The sequence below is a fragment of the Trachurus japonicus genome, chromosome 13, assembly GCF_045865225.1.
Source record: "Trachurus japonicus isolate A0001 chromosome 13, Traja_1.0".
Taxonomy (NCBI): Eukaryota; Metazoa; Chordata; class Actinopteri; order Carangiformes; family Carangidae; genus Trachurus; species Trachurus japonicus.
Window position 1 is genome coordinate 10,390,826 of NC_140919.1, and position 18,940 is coordinate 10,409,765.

Sequence of the window (18,940 nt, forward strand, 5' to 3'; positions counted from 1 at the left end):
AAGTGTTGGAACGGCCTGAAACGCACTCTAAACTACTTTCTGTGAACTATGATTTTCCATCAACACAATTTTCGCACTTTCCCATAAAAAATTTGGAAAAAATTTCAACTTTTTTTTTTACAGGTACCTAATCGACTCCAAATGGTCTGAAACGTGCTCCTAAATAGGTCCTGGAGAGTGAATTTTCTCATAAACACTTGGTCAAATTTTCACATTTTGCCGGTGCCACACTGGGAGAAAACAAAAAAATAAAAAAAATTGATGAGATAAATGTTTAATTTTTGACAAAATGAGCTGAACACACTCACATTAAGGATGAGATTCCACTGTCTCATGTGTATTTTATTGTTTTGTGACTGTGTTTTTTTATTTTATTATTATCGTCTGTGCAACAGTTCCCGGCTGCATTCAAATCAAATTTCTCAGAAAGGAAATAAATTAAGAATATTGTCTTGACCTGAATATAAAAACCTGCAAACAGCAGCAGAGCCACAGTGAACGTCTTTTCATAAAACTCATGTGTTTTCTCACCTGTGCAATGTTTAACCTCACTATAGCCAAATATTCCTCATGCTTCATACTATATGTCATAATAATAATTATCATTCATTCATTTTTTTCATGTATAATTGACTCCAAATGGTCTGAAACATGCTCCTAATAGGTCCTGGAGAGCGAATTTTAACATAAACACTTTCAATTTTCACATTTTGCCAGAGCCAAACTGGGAGAAAATAAAAAAAAAATTAAAAATTGATGAGATAAATGTTTAATTTTTGACAAAATGAGCTGAACACACTCTGAATACACTCACATTAAGGATTATATAATTGTGCACAGCATCTTTTTCTCTCTCTCTTCTTTCCCACCTCCCCCTCCTCTACACATTATACATTAACATGGCTGATTTAACTCCCAAAGCCTCATTAGTTCACTGACCCCTGTGTTTTCTCATACTATGACAAAAAAAAACCTTAAATAAAACCTGCACCTTGACCTCCAGCGACGCCGTCCTCGCTCATAAACCAGTTTTTATGTCGCTGGACGTGTCAGCTGTCATGCAGCGTCTCACCTGAGCTGCTGATATGAAGTCCTGTCAGGTAAAAAGCTGCAGCTGAACCACAGACAGAGCAGACAGATGAAGGCAGCAGAGCAGAAGCAGCACACAAGGAGGTTTTAACAGGTTTGTTTCTTTTTCTTTTCCTATTATTCACTCTTTTTTTTCTTCATCAGTTTCTTTTTCCTTTCTTTGCTTTGTTGACTTCCAGTTTCGTCCATTCAGCTTGGTTACAGATACAAACAACCACAATGCTGCTACTGATGTTGTCGGGAAACTGAAACTTAAGTTTCCTTTTCTGTTTTTTCCCTTTTTTGTTGTGTAATCCCCCTTTACTTTTGGTTCCTATTACTTCCTATAAAATCTCTCTGTGTGTGTCATTAAGTTTTGAACACAGAAGGACATGGGTGAGTAGGACTGCTGTGTGTTAAATCTTTACACTATGAAGACTTTAAAACACAAAGATGCCTAATAGAAAAGGTATTTATTGTGTTTGAGCTGTGTTTTTGTGTGGTGCCGATGCAGATTTAAGTCTTTTTTATTATCTGATGGCAGCGAATGAGCGCTTTCAGGTCAGATATTGAAATGAATGAATGAAGATGGAGGAAATGAGGTATGCATGCAGATGACTAGTATAACCTCACTAATCTGATTTGTTCAGTGTGGTTGACTCTCGAGCCGGTGTGGGAAAATATTTCTAGCCGACGTGAGGAGCCACTCAGTCCCTCATTAAAATGACGTTGTGTGCAAATTCACACATACCACGCTTCCAGGTTTTCCAGGTTGCTTTGGGAGTGTGTGTATGTGTGTGTGAGTGTGTGAGAGTGTTAAAAAGTTTAGCTTTATTAAGGAGCTCGGTCAGTCGTCCTCAGTCATGACTTGTGAGACTTTACCTCTGTTACAGGTGAGTGGAAGCAGCCGGAGAGACGTTCATTCACTTTTTTCTTTCCTCTGTTTTGTGCAGTTTTCACCAAACGTTGTGTATTTATTCTATTTTTAATTGTGAAAATTAAACTCTTAGGTTTGCTTCTTCCACTAAACTCATATCAACCTCTGTCTGGCAGGTTTCCTCTTCCTCTCATAGAGCCGGTATCAGCAGCAGAAGGAAGAAGTCCAGACCGTGGAGCTGCATCCTCAAGATGATCCCTCACATGGCGCTCTGCAAATTCTGTGAGTAACCATTTGACTCATTTTTTATAAACCGTCAGTTTCATGGTTCATGAGAACTCCTACATGTTTGCGAAACATAGTAAAAAAAACATTTATTTTATGTTTCAACACCTAGATACATTTCATGCTACACATATTTAAAGCGTTTACATGTGTGAGACAGGTATTTTTATAACTGAATGGATCATTTTGCTTGTGATGCTCAAATGATGAAAGAAAGTGTATAAGCAGTTTTAGGTAAGTGTTGAATAGTTGTTGTTTTTTTTATCAATGAGGCGTTGTACAGGTGGTTTTTGTGCAGATTTGTAGAGAATTGTTCTTTACAGTTTTGCACATGTGTCTCAAAACAACGATCTGTTGTTCAGAGAGTTTCCCGTTTCATAAAATGACATCATTTGACATTTGACAACTCAGCTCAGTTTCAGTTTCAACACATTTAAAACATGATTCATTTTTGTAAAATGGGACCACCCTGAAACTATGAAGCTATATATAGCTTGCAGGGGCCCAAACATCAAATGAAGACTACTATTATAATTACTTGTAATTGTTAAAACTCCAATGCAGCTGTTGTGATTTAATTACAAAATGTATCTTTCAAGGTTAAATAAATAAAATCTGCTTTGTGTAAGGAGCAACTAACGGTCCTGTTGGTCAATTAACTGTCCAATAGCTGTCATTCTTGTCGTTATATAAATCATTCCGGTCACATTTTTACTGAAGGTTATGTTCTGCTGCTGCTGCTGCTGCTTCTTACATTTTTTTGATATGGTATGTTTTTTAATACCAGTGAAGTGTTGTATTTTTCCACATTGAGCAGCAGTTTGGTCATGGTGAACACATCAAACAATCACAAGGATAATTTCTCCTCGGTCTAGTCCAGATATGTATCGTTTACATATTTTGGTAGGTGTTGTTTGGACATGTCCGTGTTCAAACTGCAACCAGGAGAACATGACAGGGACAGAGTATCATTCTCAAAATAAAATAAAATAAATTCCTCTGACGAAAGGCTACTTCAAAGTAATGTATAGCGGAATGAAATGTAGGTAGGTGGGTAGGTATATAAGTGGATATACGTTTGTAGGTATTTAATTAGATAGGTAGGTCTGTAGGTACGTCGGTAGGCATTTGAGGAGGTAAGTATGTTTGTAAGTAGGTAAATATAAGTCAGGTAGGTAGGTAGGTAGGTAGATATTTTTTATAAGTAGGTAGGTATAAGTAGGTAAGTCAATAGGTAGGCAGGTATGTAAGTTGGTAGGAAAGTATTAAGGTAGGTAGGTAGGCATTTGAGTAGATAAGTAGGTATTGAAGTAGGTGGGTATGTCTAAGTCAGGCATATAAGTAGGTAGGTACAAGGAGGTATAAAAGTCAGTAGGTAAGAAGGTAGTTAGGTATATAAGTAGGTAGGAAGGTATAAAAGTCAGTAGGTACATATATAAGTAGATACTATATAGGTTTGTAGGTGGTTGTTGAGGTAGATAATCATATAGGTAGGTCTGTAGGTATGTTTGTAAGTAGGTATATAAGTAGGTATAAAAGTCAGTAGGTAGGTGATAGGCAGATAAACATAGGTAGGCCGTTAGGTAGGAAGGCATATAAAAGTAGATAGGTAGGTGTTAAATTAGATTAGGTACACTCACTGCCCGTTCCAAAAAAAAATCATCACTTGGATTTACCTAAGCTAATAGGTCAGAGCCTCTCGGTGGATAATTACTGCATGAATGACTATGTTTCAGCTGGCAACAACTTATCTAACCCTAACTGATGCAGTCTCATTTCTTAAACAACCATGTCAGAAGACACATCCTGTGGTCGTGGAGAAGATGTTAATCTGTTTCTGAAGGGTCAAATTATTGGCATCAAGCAAATAAAACATCTAAGGAGATTGTTGAGACTAAAACTGGGTTAAGAACTGTCCAACGAATTATTCAAAACTAGAAGGATATGGGGCACCATCATCTTCAAGGAAGAAACATGGTCCAAGGTGACCACAGAGTCCAGACCTGACCCACTGAGAATCTCTGAAAAATGAATTCAACTCTGGACGGAAATAAATGTTGTGACATTGCAGAAACTTATTGAAACGATGCCACAGCGAATGCATGCTGTAATCAAAGCTAAAGGTGGACTTTTTTTTTTTGATGGGCAGTGTATGTAAGTAGGTATAAAGGTCAGTCGGTAGTTATGTTTATAAGTAGATACGTATATAAGTTTGTAGGTAAGTGTTGAAGTAGACTGGCATGGCTGGGGACACGTGAAGCAGAACAATCATCTCCACAGAACTCGATGAGAAGTGAACTGGGAAATCTCATAAAAAACCCAAGAGAACTGTCTGGTTTTTTGGTCATGAGCTTTATAACCTTTGAAGAGCTAATAATGTCAGTCTGTGATTCATCCATGTTTTCAAGCGCAGCAGCAAAAAGGAAAAAAAAAAAAGGGAACTGGACGTTTTTTCGCAGCGTTCATTTCGGGAGTTTCAGCCGTTAAAATTAGAAAGTGTCTGTTTCATGACTCATACACTGCAAAAACTCAAAATCTTACCAAGAATATTTGTCTTATTTCTAGTCAAAACTAATCTCATTATACTTAAAATAAGACTCATCACATAAAAAGTAGCTGGTTTTAGACACTTTTTACTTCTTTCAAGCAGATTTTCACTTGAAATAAGTAGAAGAATCTGATAGTGGAGCAAGTATTTCTTTCTTATTACAAGCACAAAAAACCCGCTGAGGGACAACAGATGGAAATGAACCTTTGGGCCACAATCTGTCATATTTACATTCAAATGTCCATAAATAAACCAGATTGTCCCTTCTTCCTTCCCTAAATAAATAAATAGGTTGAAGTTGAATTACTACACTGCAAAAACTCAAAATCTTACCAAGAATATTTGTCTTATTTCTAGTCAAAACAAATCTCATTACACCTAAAATAAATATATTTATACATAGTTGTGCATAAATAAGTAGCTTGTTTTTAGACAAGCCTATTTTTACTTGAAATAAGTAGAAGGATCTGATAGTGGAGCAAGTTTTTCTTTCTTATTACAAGCACAAAAAACTTGCTTTCACTGGCAGATTTTTCTACTTATTTTAAATGAAAATTTGTTTGAAACAAGTGAAAATGATCTAAAAACAAGTTGATTTTTAATGTGATGAGTCTTATTTTAAGTGGAAAGAGATTAGTTTTGACTAGAAATGAGACATTTTGACAAGAAATAAGACAAATATTCTTGGAAAGATTGTTTTGTTTTTGTTTTTTTTTTAGTTTTTGCAGTGTGTTGACTTCATCCCTTCACTGTGCTGCCTCTGTTCAGTTCCTCTGGTGGTGGTGGGGGTGGTGGTGGTCGCTGTGAGCGGGATCATTGGAGACCCTCTGTACGACTGTCTCCAGGACACCGACTACAACGAGCTCCTCAACATCGTGGACAAAGGCCTCCCCGCCTCCAAGACGCCTCGCCATGTGGCGATCATCGGCGGAGGCATGGCTGGACTGACCGCCGCCAAGTTTCTGGAAGATGCAGGTCACAAGGTAAAGTCGCCTACAGAGGAAGTAAACACCTGTTCTGTGAGAGACAGGTGATAAAGATGCACACTAAAGGTCCCATTTAGTTGCATTTAAAGGTTTGTGTTAAAGCTCCATACAGTATAAAGGTAGATGTCCATGTGTAGTGTGATTATAAAGCAGCTCTAGGTTCTATATTAATACTGTGAAAGTATCAAAGCCTCAGTCCACAGAGAAATGCACACAGCCTGTATTCAGAAACTGAGCCTTAGAACCAGCCGTCAGGACTTCCTGTCACTTTGTGATGTCACAACAAAGCAGACACCCAAAGCCCCGCCCCCTCACCACTTGGACCCAAACATCCAACAAAAACTTTGCAGGATTTGGTTTCTCTGAGTGTTTTATCCTGAAATCTGCTTTATTTTTTATTGAATCACTCAGAAAACAGTCAGCCAATCAGAAGAGAGGCTCAGAGCCTCCTCCTCTCTTCTGATTGGCTGACACCGACCTGTTGTTAACTAGAGCTCCAAAGAGAAGCTAAAAGAGAAAAGAGATGGAAAACTACACTGAGATGGTTTCTAACATATCTTGGATCAACACCTCAAAACAAAAGACAACAGAGAAAGAGCTGATACTTAAATTGTGCAGATTATGGAAAAACTGAATTACAGATGTGTGTTTCTTTTGTCTCATGCTGTCCTCAGACATCTTGAAGGTAAACACACCCTGTTCACAGACTTTTATCTAAGCATTTATCACCACTGTGCCAGTTAAAACGGTTGGCTATCTATAAAACAGCAAATGCAAATGAACTTACTGTAGAAACAAACTGTGGGAAACAAGTATATTTCTTCGTTATGTGTTGTTTCAGTCCACTGACTTACAGCTTGATATCAGAACAACTGAACCAAAACGTTGGGGTCAGTTACTCTCAATGCAAAATTCAAAGTTCAGGTGTGGTTTAATAATAACGTCTCTGTCACCTGAAGTCACCTGGATGAGACACAGTATCTGACGTCAGGTTCAGGGACAGAGCAGAGAGCCTGAGTTTTACACTTGTTTACACTTAATCCATGTTAAAAGTGTAGTAAAACTCACTCTGTATGCTGACGTACTGTGTAACATAATGATTGTGTCTCCGTGGGCAACAACAAGGTGACCATAATCGAGGCAAGCAACCGTATCGGAGGACGAGTGGAGACCTTCAGGAACAAAAGAGAGGGCTGGTACGCAGAGGTGGGCGCCATGAGGATCCCCAACTTCCATAAGTGAGTCCCATCAAGTGTAGTGTGATTATAAAGCAGCTCTAGGTTCTATATTAATACTGTGAAAGTATCAAAGCCTCAGTCCACAGAGAAATGCACACAGCCTGTATTCAGAAACTGAGCCTTAAAACCAGCCCTCAGGACTTCCTGTCACTTTGTGATGTCACAATAAAGAAAAGAAAACACAGTGTGTAATTACAATTTCAAAATACTTCTTTCTTCACTTTTTAGTCTAGAATCACCCTAACCCACTAATACTAAGTGTTTCTGCCAGTCCTCCAGTGTTTGTTGGTACGGAAATCAATGCATTTATTTATAGCAGAAGGCCTACGTAATAAGTACTGCTACTTCCAGTTTGTTTAAGGCTTATTATTATATTTTCTGTTTTGCCTTTCATCAGCATTATTTTCAGGTAGATAAACCCAAAGGTTAGCATATTAACTGGTGAACACAACAAATCATTTAGCAGCTGGATAGCCAGATAATGGGTAGAGACCAAAACTGAGCCAAAAGAGAATGAATAAGTGGCTAGAAGCAGCAGGACTTTACATGCAAAGAGGCAGCTGTTGCTAACACAGACGCGTCATATCAGCTTTGATGATCTGATAATATTGTGTTATGTCGTTTACACTTTACAGTTCGTTGCACTGCCCTCACGGTGATTAAAATGTCATCTTCTGTGGCTTAAACTAACAATCTGTCAGGTTAGGGGGGGCGGCTTCTCAAAAGAACAGATGCTGTGGAACAAAAAAGGCCCTTTTCCGTGCATGGTTGAAGGAGATTGGCTCGCATCCACGCTCCACTCCCGCACCGCAGTCTCCCCTCTCATCACATAAACCAACCTGCGTGTAGACCCAACCACCGTATATTGTTGACAAAGGGAGGATGCTGGAGGACACGGTCGATTTATACACATTTAGGTGCTTACCCACAGTTCATAGTGTTGTGAAGTTAATTTCATGGGATGCCGTCGGAACGCGAGTGTTAAAGGGATAGTTCAAAATTTTGGCAAATTGGCCCATTGCCATAATCCCTATAGTGTTAGGAGTAGGTTCGTTACCTTCATTTGTTGTTGCAAGCTATTTTTAGAACGGCGGAGCAGAGCCGTGAGCTGCTCAGAGCTACGCTACGGAGGCTCATGGGATTTCTTGGTTTCCCTCATCAAACTCATCAAATACACAATCCAACAACTCCACAACGCTCTGGTGGACAAGTTGTGACCTGCACATTCACCACGCTATGAGATAATAACACAACGTTACCACACAGAGTTGTTTTAGAGGGAAATTCATGCAAAACCGCTGATGCGTGTTGCCTTCAGGGACAGTTTTTCATCAAGCAGTCTCTGTATTTCCCTCTAAAACAACTCTGTCTGGTAACGTTGTGTTATTATCTCATAGCGTGGTGAATGTGCAGGTCACAACTTGTCCACCAGAGCGTTGTGGAGTTGTTGGATTGTGTATTTGATGAGTTTGATGAGGGAAACCAAGAAATCCCATAATGAGCCTCCGTAGCGTAGCTCTGAGCAGCTCACGGCTCTGCTCCGCCGTTCTAAAAATAGCTTGCACCGACAATTAAAGGTAACGAACCTACTGCTATGACTATAGGGATTATGGCAGTTGGCCAATTTGCCAAAATGTTGAACTATCCCTTTAAAAAAAAAGAAGAAGTAAATAAACAAACGTAGTCAGAGAGAGCAAAAAGAAAAAGAGAAGTTTAAAAAGAAAACTGACTGTCTAGGAACGGCTGGTCCAGTATCTGGTGCAGTCAAAAGGAGAGATCCCGAGACACTCTTGGGTGAAGCAGAGATGTTTTAATAAATAAAAAGGAAAAAAAATAAACATCCCATTTCCTCTGTGAGGTATTTGACGTACTGTACCTGTTGAATATATTCCCCAGGATCCTGCTGTCCTTCATCTCCAAAATCAAAATCCCCCTGAACTACTTCATCCAAGACGACATCAACACCTTCTACCTGGTCAACGGCGCGCTGCAGAAAACCTACGCCGTGGAAAACGACCCCACGGTGCTCAACTACACGCTGACGGACAGAGAGAGGGGGAAGTCGGCCGCTCAGCTCTTCAGCCAGGCTCTGTGGAAGGTTTGTATTCATTATCATTATTACACATGTTATCATTTATTGATTTATTATCTTGTTCATCTTTCTGTAAGCGCTGTGGTCTGTGTGCAGGTGAGGGACGACCTGAAGGCGATGGGCTGCAGCGCCATGCTCAACAAATACGACTCCTACACAGTGAAGGTCAGAGATTCACACTTTGAATTGAATCGACTTGAATTTGCATGAAACGTTTTCACCGTTTGGATTTTTATTTGATGTTGTTTTGGTGTCTGACAGGAATACCTGGTGAAGGAGGGGAACCTGAGCCGCGGAGCCTTGAGGATGATCGGGGACATCCTGAATGAAAACAGCCTCTTCTACACGTCGCTGATCGAGATGCTCTACATACAGTCTGACATCAACGACAACACCCAGTAAGAAACATCCTGTCTGTGCAGACTCTCATTTGTCCAGATCAAAGGCATCAAATCAAGTCAACTGGACTTAGATTTGTGTCTTGAAGACGTTTCGCCCTTTATCCAAGTGGCTTCATCAGTTGGTGTAGACAAGAGTCAGGTATTAAAGCTCTGTGAGGGAGGGTGACACCCAAGTTTGAAACTTCTGCTGTAAAAAGCAAATTAAAAACTCTCTTGAGTAAATAAAATGCCTTTAATTAATCTGACATTGTCACAATGACACGTTTAAAATGACTATGACGCGTAAATGTATTTATACTGACCATTGTTTTTTCTTTATTCAGCCTTATTACCTATGGGCTGTGACCCACTCTGGGTCACAGCAACCAAGTGGAAGCTTGTAATTTGTTGAACACCAAGTCAAAAGAACTAGGTGTTTCTAAATTGTCTGTTTTACTCCATTGATGCCTGCAAAAGGGGCTTGGCCATAACCCACCCCACAGGTAACAAGGCTGAATAAAGAAAAAACAATGGTCAGTATAAATACATTTACGCGTCGTAGTCATTTTAAACGTGTCATTGTGACAATGCCAGATTAATTAAAGGCATTTTATTTACTCAAGAGAGTGCCTTGGTGTGAATGGTTTTTAGGTAAAGGGGAAAGGATGTTGTGGATAGGGGAGAGATTGTGGCGTTACCCCCCATTTTTTCAAGCAGTCTAGTCTACTCAAATGTCTTCAAGACACAAACTGAAGTCCAGTTGACTTGATTCAATAGAGAAGAAATATCCGGTTTTATTCTGCAGTACAGGTTTGGTTTACCACTGGTCGTCAGCCCTTTAAAGACTATTTAACTTAAAAGGTTGAGTCTAGGTTTGTTCCCCCCCCTCAACACCAATGAGTACAAGCCCATAGGTGATGATCAAGCAGGATTTTTGATGGGCTTTTTAGGGAAAATCCTACAGACTCTACCATTAATTGCATTTTTTTTCTTTTAAAGGTCTGACAGGCCCAAAAATAACTGATATCAGCACATGGCGGCCAATCAAGTACTAACAAATCACTCCAGTTTGAAAATCAGTGGGTAAAGAAAACCCCAAAATTTCTAGTCCAACAACAACAAACTGTTATAAATAGAAATATCAATCATCTACAAACTGTTGGTCTGTATTTAATTAATCAGAACAAGCTGTCAAAGCTGCAGATGACGAGTTTTGACCATAGACTGTAAAAAATATGGACGTAGCACCCGTGACGTCACCCATTGGTTTTGGGGAGTCGTTTTTGTGACTCCAACATGGCGGCCTGAACAGCGCCATGTTGGATTGGCCGGCTGAGAACCCGCCCACTGGCCTCGAAGCAGCTGTCCACGGAGCTGCTCGGACCTGTCACTCAACGTTTCTGCGCCCTAATTGGCCAGAGTTTTAACCTAATAACAGTAAAACGGTAGAGTTTAAAAAAAATTCACCCCCCTCAGAGTGTGTGCGGGGGTAGAAACTATCGATTGAGACCAAAAAACGTTCTGACACCAGGCTTTTAACATGTTTACTGAGGATGTAAAGTCGGCGATTTTAACATGGGGGTCTATGGGGAATGCTCCCTTCTGACACCAGCCCCCAGAGGAAGCCGAGGGGATTGCAGTTTTTGAACGCGGAGGTGAGCTTCACTTCTCAGACCGACAACTGCCCCCTTGGTTTTGACCTGTTTTGTTTTGCCTGTTTGTTCTCCAGGTACTTCGAGGTGACGGACGGCTTCGACCACCTGCCCACGGCGTTCTACCAGCTGCTCAACGCCACCATCCTCCTCAACTCCAAGGTGAAGGCCATCAACCAGACCAACGGTGGCGGCGTCACCGTGACCTACCAGGACTGGCGTAACTCTGGCTCGGTGAACACGCTGACGGCGGACTTCGCCCTGGTGACGGCCACGGCCAAGGCCACGGTCTTCATCGACTTCGCGCCGCCGCTGTCCGGGGACAAGATGGAGGCGCTGCGCTCGGTGCACTACGCCAGCTCCACCAAGGTGGTGCTGAGCTTCAAGGAGCGCTTCTGGGAGGCCGAGAGCATCCGGGGGGGCAAGAGCATCACCGACCGCCCCTCGCGCTTCATCTACTACCCCAGCCACAGCTTCCCCGGCACGGCGGCGGGGGCTCTGCTGGCGTCCTACACCTGCTCCGACGACTCCACGCTGTTCCAGGGGATGAGCGAGGAGGAGCTGAAGGCCGTGGTGCTGGAGGACCTGGTGCTGATCCACGGGGAGCGGGTCAGGGGGCTGTGCACGGGGGGGCTGGTGAAGAAGTGGGGGCTGGACCCGTACAGCCTCGGCGCCTTCGCCCTGTTCACGCCGTACCAGCAGGGACACTACGCCAGCGAGCTGTTCCAGAGCGAGGGCCGCGTCCACTTCGCCGGGGAGCACACGGCCACGCCGCACGGCTGGATCGAGACCGCCATGAAGTCGGCGCTCAGGGCGGCCAGGAACATAAACAGCCTCACACTGTAGCTCAGACCAATATAAATACATATACAGGTGCAGCTCAATAAATTAGAATAGAGAGCCTAAGCGGAAGCAGGAAGTAACGGTCACCATGGGACCTTAAAGGGATAGTTCACCCTAGAATGATATTTCGCTCATTATCTACTCACCCTCATGTGGACTAAGGGCTGGAAGAATTTTCAGAGTCCACCGTCCCTTCTCTGAGTTACAGGGGGTCTTGGCGTAGCAGTGCATGTCCATATAACGGTTGCAAAGGGACACCAGAGCTCTTCGTAAAAAAAACACACACAAAAAAACATCCAAATACCTCCATGATGCTCGTATGTAATGTCCGTCTTGTGCTGAAGCCCCAAATTGCGTAATTGTCCCGAAAAAAATTAAATAAGTCTATATTTTAAGCTTGTTTGTAGCGGAAGCTTCTCGAAGCTCCTCTTCCTGGTCCGTCCAAATCTTGCGTGATTTGCGCCGGCGTCAGTGCGGTTACTGCGAATCACGCGAGATTTGGACGGACCAGGAAGAGGAGCTTCGAGAAGCTTCCGCTACAAACAAGCTTAAAATATAGACTTATTTAATTTTTTTCGGGACAATTACGCAATTTGGGGCTTCAGCACAAGACGGACATTACATACGAGCATCATGGAGGTATTTGGATGTTTTTTTGTGTGTGTTTTTTTACGAAGAGCTCTGGTGTCCCTTTGCAACCGTTGCATTGAAATGCACTGCTACGCCAAGACCCCCTGTAACTCAGAGAAGGGACGGAGGACTCTGAAAATTCTTCCAGCCCTTAGTCAACATGAGGGTGAGTAGATAATGAGCGAAATATCATTCTAGGGTGAACTATCCCTTTAACTCGGAAAAAGTCTCCATGTAGGGGAGCGCCGGGACGATTGATACACAGCGATTTCCTCGAAAACCACACAAGCTTGAGCCGTCAGATTTCGTCACTACCTTCAGCACTCAACACCGACCAATCCTGGGAAAGCTCGTGAAATGACGTCACGCCATTCAAAAGTTATTAGCGCGAACCTGTTTTCGCGATCAATATCTGTATAAATCACCAAATTAATAGCCTAACTGTTTTGCAATAAACAACAACCTATTTGAATGAACAACATGTATTTTTTAATAAACACCACATATTTTTAATGAACAAAACGTGTTTATGACATGAATCAACAGATATTCGGCTGGATCGAGACCGCCATGAAGTCGGCGCTCAGGGCGGCCAGGAATATAAACAGCCTCACACTGTAGCTCAGACAAGTATAAAGGGGTCATTCCTATGTTCTCACATTTCTAACTTTTGTTGTCACTGAAAATTAGGCCCTATGTTCCCACAGCCCTTTGGTCCCACCATTGGTTGGGTTTAGGCAATGAAGAAAAGAGTTGGTTAAGTTTAGTAAAAAGACCCGGTAGAGGCTAGACAGGCCAGATAGATAGAGTCCAGACAGGTAGAGAGAGTCCAGTGGGAGCATAGGGCCTAATTTTGTGAAAAATCTTAGAACTGTGGGGACATAGGCATGGACCCAATATAAATACAGGTGTATCTCAATAAATTAGAATAGAGAGCCTAAGCGGAAGCAGGAAGTAGCTAACGGTCGCCATGGGACCTCAACTCGGAAAAAGTCTCCATGTAAGTGAACGGGAGCCAAGATTTTATTTCGTGATCTGATTGAATTGTGCCATGAGAAAAAAATATCTGTTTAAAACATCATGTTTCATGCCGAGAAATCAGCAGTTTGTTGTGAAACTATTGTAGAATAAAATTCCGAAGAGTCCGTAACCAGAAAGACTACAGGTCGCGTAGGTGACGTCACACACCACATGGCGCCCTTTCCCGTGTCAGTCGGTGACGCATTTTTTGTGGGACAGTAGATTTGTAGTCCATACGTACGTTCACTTAACATGGAGACTTTTTCCGAATTGAGATCCCATGGCAACCGTTACTTCCTGCTTCCGCTTAGACACTCTATTCACAAGTTTCCGAACGCTCAATAAATTAGAACATAATGGAAAAGTCCATTTCCAGTAGCTCGACCAGGCATTGGGTGCATATCCACAAGTTTCCGAATGACATCTATGGTCAAAACCGGAAGCCGGTTTTGCATTTCCGGTGGAATTGCATGTTTACGTTTCCATGGTTTTCACACTGCAAAAAGACAAAATCTTTCCAAGAATATTTGTCTTATTTCTTGTCAAAATGTCTCATTTCTAGTCAAAACTAACCCTTTTCCACTTAAAGGGACAATGAGGAGTTTTGGAAAAGCGAAGCGTTTTCACACTACATTTATGAGCCTCCGCGCACCGTAGAATTCTTTGACCGACTCATGTTTTCATTCATCAAGAATTAAAGTCAGAGGTTGGAAGACGATCACATACCGTCGTAGTTCCGACCATAAACAGCGATTCGGCTGCATTATTCTCATGACTCGCCACGAAACCGAAAGTAAAGAAACGCTGGTCGGCTCAATTCAAAAACCATGTTGAATTACTGACATAAATAAACTTTTCCATGATATTCTAATTTATTGAGATGCACCTGTATGTATATGTATTAAACTATGCTGCACCATGTTCACTCCCATAGGATTCACCTGTCAGTGTCGATCCACTCTGTTCAATATGATGTATATTATTTTTATGTTGAGTCATATTTATTGATCTAGGTACGTATGTGTATTGATCGGGAATCTATTGGCTCCATTGGCAGCCCCCCGAGTCACTTTTTTAATCAGATTAGCATTAATGCGAATGTAACTTTTAGCCCCATGTTAGTGAATGCAGTGATGTTTTTAGAGAATTCTTTCCAGCACCTTCTTGAATGAAATTATCTTTGTTTTTGGTTTTTAATAAAGAAGAAAATGGTGAAAAATGAATGAGATCATTTTCCTGTGATGGATATTTCGTGATGTTCTGCCAGAACGCAACTCAATACAACAACAATTTAGAGCTGTAAAGTTGATTTACAATTATTTCAAAAAGTTTCTCAGTGAATCTATCTTTGTTTTTGGTTTGTAAAATATTATAAAATGGTGAAAAGGCAATTATAAAAGTTGCTGGTTTTGTCCAACCAACAGATTTCAACCTCAAATACTCACTTTGCTGTCAGTTTAGACCTGGAAAATCTGTAAATCTTTGCACTACTCATGGTTTGTTCTTTTTTTTTTCCAGTGAACAACTCATCAATTATCCAAAAAGCTAGAAGAAGGGACTTGTCACATGTTCTGGAGCAGAAACACAAAATTTCAGTTTTTTGTTTTAAATAACTGGAGGTGAAATGAGTTCCCTTTGGGACACAATGTTTACTGTTCAAACACTTAATGTCTTTGACTCAAGCATTTTTTACTCTATTTTTATCTGCTTTTCATTCATTCACTTAAATTTACTCCAAACTTCAAGCTTCAAACTTTCAAGAAAATAAAACATTTGAATAAAGTTCTTGTCTGAGAGTAAAACGACTCATTAGAAATAAGAAACCAGGGACACGGTCATTTAAAAAACATCATATTTTTATATGATAAAATCTGAAACTATCTTCAGTACATTTGTTTTGTTTTCTTGACAAAGACGTTTTTCTAAATTCACAAGGTTTTCTTAAGTTGCAGTGTGTTGAACCCTCGGGGCCACCGTAGTTAAATTAATACATGAACGATAACAGACGGGATGGAAACATTATATTATTGATCTTTACAGATTTGAAGCACCAGTCCAAAGAATAAACAGCAAGTTATTTCTTTAAAAACAAAACCACACACGCGCTCGTCCTCTTCGCACCATCTTCATCCACATGTGAGGGATTCTTTATTCTTTATTCATGTCACGGTTCAGTCCTTTATGTCTTCGTTAATGAGCGCCCTTCTGCACCATCTGTGTGAAGCGGTTGGTGACGGCGAGCGTGGTGTCGATGAAGCGCTCCACGCAGCTCACCAGGCACGTCTCGGTCCGGTAGTCCAGCTTCGAGCCCGGACTGTCCACGCACTTGTCCCAGCAGATGTCGGTGAAGTTGTGAACCTGCAACCGACAGAGACGAGAAGATGAAAAACTGATTGTTTATTAATTTATATATAAACTCTGTAGTAAAGAAATCACAGTGAGGATTTGGGCATTAAGTGTCATCTTTTAAGTCTCTACTTAAAGGGACATTGTGTAGGAATTCCTCCCATCTAGCGTTGCGGTTGTATATCACAAGCATCTCAATAGTATTTTTCATGCTGCATTCACGTGAAATTGGGCAGACGGCAGGAACTAGTTACCAGTCACTGATTTAACCAGCACTAGGACTCTGGAGCGTTTTCATTAAAGGTATAATATGTAGGAATTCCCTCTATCTAGCGGTGCAGTTGCATATCGGAATGCATTCTTGATGTTGCATTCACATGAAATTGGGCAGACGGCAGACGGCATAAACAAGCCTCTATGTAAACAAGTGGTCCGTCAGCACGAGGCAAAACAATACACATGACAATATGTTGTCATGGTGATGTGGTATTGTTTTACCGGCTTTCTCTGGACTTCTGTGACTAAAATGACATCTGGTGTGTTAGCGACGGCCGTCTGCCCGACTGCAGGTGAATGCAGCATCAGTGTAACGCTCCATTCCTCCTCACTGCGTTACCGCGGTGACTTTTCACAGACGCCACCTCCACCTGAGCCGACAGCTCCGGTGTCTCCGCTGAGTTTCCGTGGTTTCCTACCGTCACGCTGCCACTGAACGTAAAAACATGGCGACACCACATGGCAGCAGCACCGAGCTTACCCGCTCCATGGAGATATGAATGATATGAACGGCTCATTCAGAGCTAAAAGGAACACTTCACTTTGTTGATGGGGGGGATTACTGATTAATGAAAAACAGACTTTTGAACCAAATAATCGATTTTCCTGAATAGATAACAGGAGAAGTTACACAATGTCCCTTTAAACTGAGGAGGAATAATGTAAATATCAAGACACATGATTATTATGAGGACTGGGACTGAATACACTAGTGATGGTCTTGGACTTGGTCACAAAACACCTTGTAGTTTTATATGTGACACACTGGTGATATATAATTAAATGCTGATCAGTGCACATGTGCAGCTCTGGAAAAAATAAAGCGACCACTAGGCTACTCCAAAATGTTGTTAATAAATCAGCTTCTCTACATGTGGCAGCCATCGATTCCAGTGTCTATTGAACTCCAACACAAGCACCTCACTCTACTTAGCTGATCACCTGAACCAAATCAGATTTAATGAGGAAGAAAGATTATAAATAAATAAATAAATAAACACTGCTGCGATTAAAAATTGGGATTATTCCACCAATGTTGATTTCTAAACTCTTCCTAAGTATAAAAAGTAGTGTTGTTATGTTGTTTTAAAATGAATATGAACTTGTTTTCTTTGCATTATACAAGGTCTGAAAACACCTGTTGCCATTTTCTGCAAATAAATGCCCTAAATGACTATATTTTTATTTCCAATTTGGGAGAAATTTTGTCAGTAGGTTATAGAATGAAACAAAAGTGTTCATTTTACTCAAACACATAGCTATGAATAGTAAAACCATCGATAGAACGATAGAACGATAGAACGATAGATAGATAGATAGATAGATATGAATAGTAAAACCATAGATAGATAGATAGATAGCTATGAATAGTAAAACCATAGATAGATAGATAGAACAATAGAACGATAGATAGAACGATAGATAGATAGATAGATAGATAGATAGATGATAGATAGATAGATAGATAGATAGATAGATAGATAGATAGATAGCTATGAATAGTAAAACCATAGATAGATAGAACGATAGAACGATAGATAGATAGATAGATAGCTATGAATAGTAAAACCATAGATAGATAGATCGATAGATAGATCGATAGATAGATAGATAGATAGATAGATAGATAGCTATGAATAGTAAAACCATAGATAGAACGATAGAACGATAGAACGATAGATAGCTATGAATAGTAAAACCATAGATAGATAGATCGATAGATAGATCGATAGATAGATCGATAGATAGATAGATAGATAGCTATGAATAGTAAAACCATAGATAGGTAGATAGAACGATAGAACGATAGATAGATAGATAGAACGATAGAACGATAGATAGATAGATAGATAGATAGATAGATAGCTATGAATAGTAAAACCATAGATAGAACGATAGATAGAACGATAGATAGAACGATAGATAGAACGATAGAACGATAGAACGATAGATAGAACGATAGATAGAACGATAGAACGATAGAACGATAGAACGATAGAACGATAGATAGATAGATAGATAGATAGATAGATAGATAGATAGATAGATAGATAGATATTGAAGTGGTCTGTTATTGTATACAGGTGAGGGTCAGCTGTTGTCCAGGCCTGCAGCTGATATAACAACAGTGATCCAGTTGCATCATGTGTGTGACCTCAGCAGCACATTACCATGCTACATAACAGGTCAACAAAGTCTCACTGGTCAGTATTAGTTCAGTTTATCTAAGTTCAGGTAAATAAAACACAGTGCAGCAGCAGCAGCAGATGTTATATCACATTCCTCCAGACCAGGGACCAGAGACCGGGTGGTGGTGGGCTGTGAGGCCGGGCAGCCCCCCCCTCACCTGGGCCTGGAACTGCGCCTTCTGCTGCTCCACCGCGATCATCCGCTGCAGCTCCGACGCCTCCGCCTTCTCCGACGCGCTGTAGTTGTCGAAACTGTCCATGTTCGAGTCCGCTTCGTGTCTTCTGACGGCGGCAGCGTGGTGAGATAAGGTGACCTTCCTTCCAGAGGAAACAGCAGCAGAGAGGAGAAACACGCCGCTGATTTACAAACCACCAGGCAGCGCTTTCTGCTGCTGCTGCTTCCTGCTTGTTCTTATTCGTGGTTGGAGGGTCAGTAACCGGCTGTAAAGCTGCACAGCGCCACCTGCTGGTCGGAGGGTTGAGTCAGGGAGAGACTGTTTACAGAGGTTA

General features: G+C 41.1%; 2 protein-coding genes across 2 annotated transcripts; one reads left to right on the forward strand and one right to left on the reverse strand.

Moving 5' to 3' along the window:
• The first annotated feature begins 1,455 nt into the window (after positions 1-1,455).
• il4i1 (interleukin 4 induced 1) lies at positions 1,456-11,999 on the forward strand. The gene is made up of 8 exons (XM_085794818.1): positions 1,456-1,464; positions 2,122-2,227; positions 5,547-5,761; positions 6,890-7,002; positions 8,899-9,100; positions 9,191-9,259; positions 9,356-9,492; positions 11,204-11,999. Exons 2-8 carry the CDS (start codon positions 2,197-2,199, stop codon positions 11,970-11,972), a joined length of 1,536 nt encoding a protein of 511 aa, XP_085650944.1. The 5' UTR covers positions 1,456-1,464; positions 2,122-2,196; the 3' UTR covers positions 11,973-11,999.
• A 3,458-nt stretch (positions 12,000-15,457) lies between these two features.
• On the reverse strand, positions 15,458-18,851 carry timm8b (translocase of inner mitochondrial membrane 8 homolog B (yeast)). Its single transcript, XM_085794393.1, has 2 exons — positions 18,589-18,851; positions 15,458-15,977 (listed from the first exon to the last, which is right to left on the reverse strand). The coding sequence occupies exons 1-2, from the start codon at positions 18,688-18,690 to the stop codon at positions 15,810-15,812; spliced, it is 270 nt and encodes an 89-aa protein (XP_085650519.1). The 5' UTR covers positions 18,691-18,851; the 3' UTR covers positions 15,458-15,809.
• Positions 18,852-18,940: the final 89 nt, after the last annotated feature.

Excerpts from the sequence above, each read along its gene's own strand:
- timm8b (XM_085794393.1), bottom strand. The coding sequence starts at position 18,690 with ATGGACAGTTTCGACAACTACAGCGCGTCGGAGAAGGCGGAGGCGTCG. Across the intron at positions 15,978-18,588 it reads AGGCGCAGTTCCAGGCCCAG|GTTCACAACTTCACCGACAT; the intron begins GTGAGGGGGGGG and ends TGTCGGTTGCAG.
- il4i1 (XM_085794818.1), top strand. The coding sequence starts at position 2,197 with ATGATCCCTCACATGGCGCTCTGCAAATTCT. Across the intron at positions 7,003-8,898 it reads AGGATCCCCAACTTCCATAA|GATCCTGCTGTCCTTCATCT; the intron begins GTGAGTCCCATC and ends TATATTCCCCAG. Across the intron at positions 9,101-9,190 it reads TCAGCCAGGCTCTGTGGAAG|GTGAGGGACGACCTGAAGGC; the intron begins GTTTGTATTCAT and ends GTCTGTGTGCAG.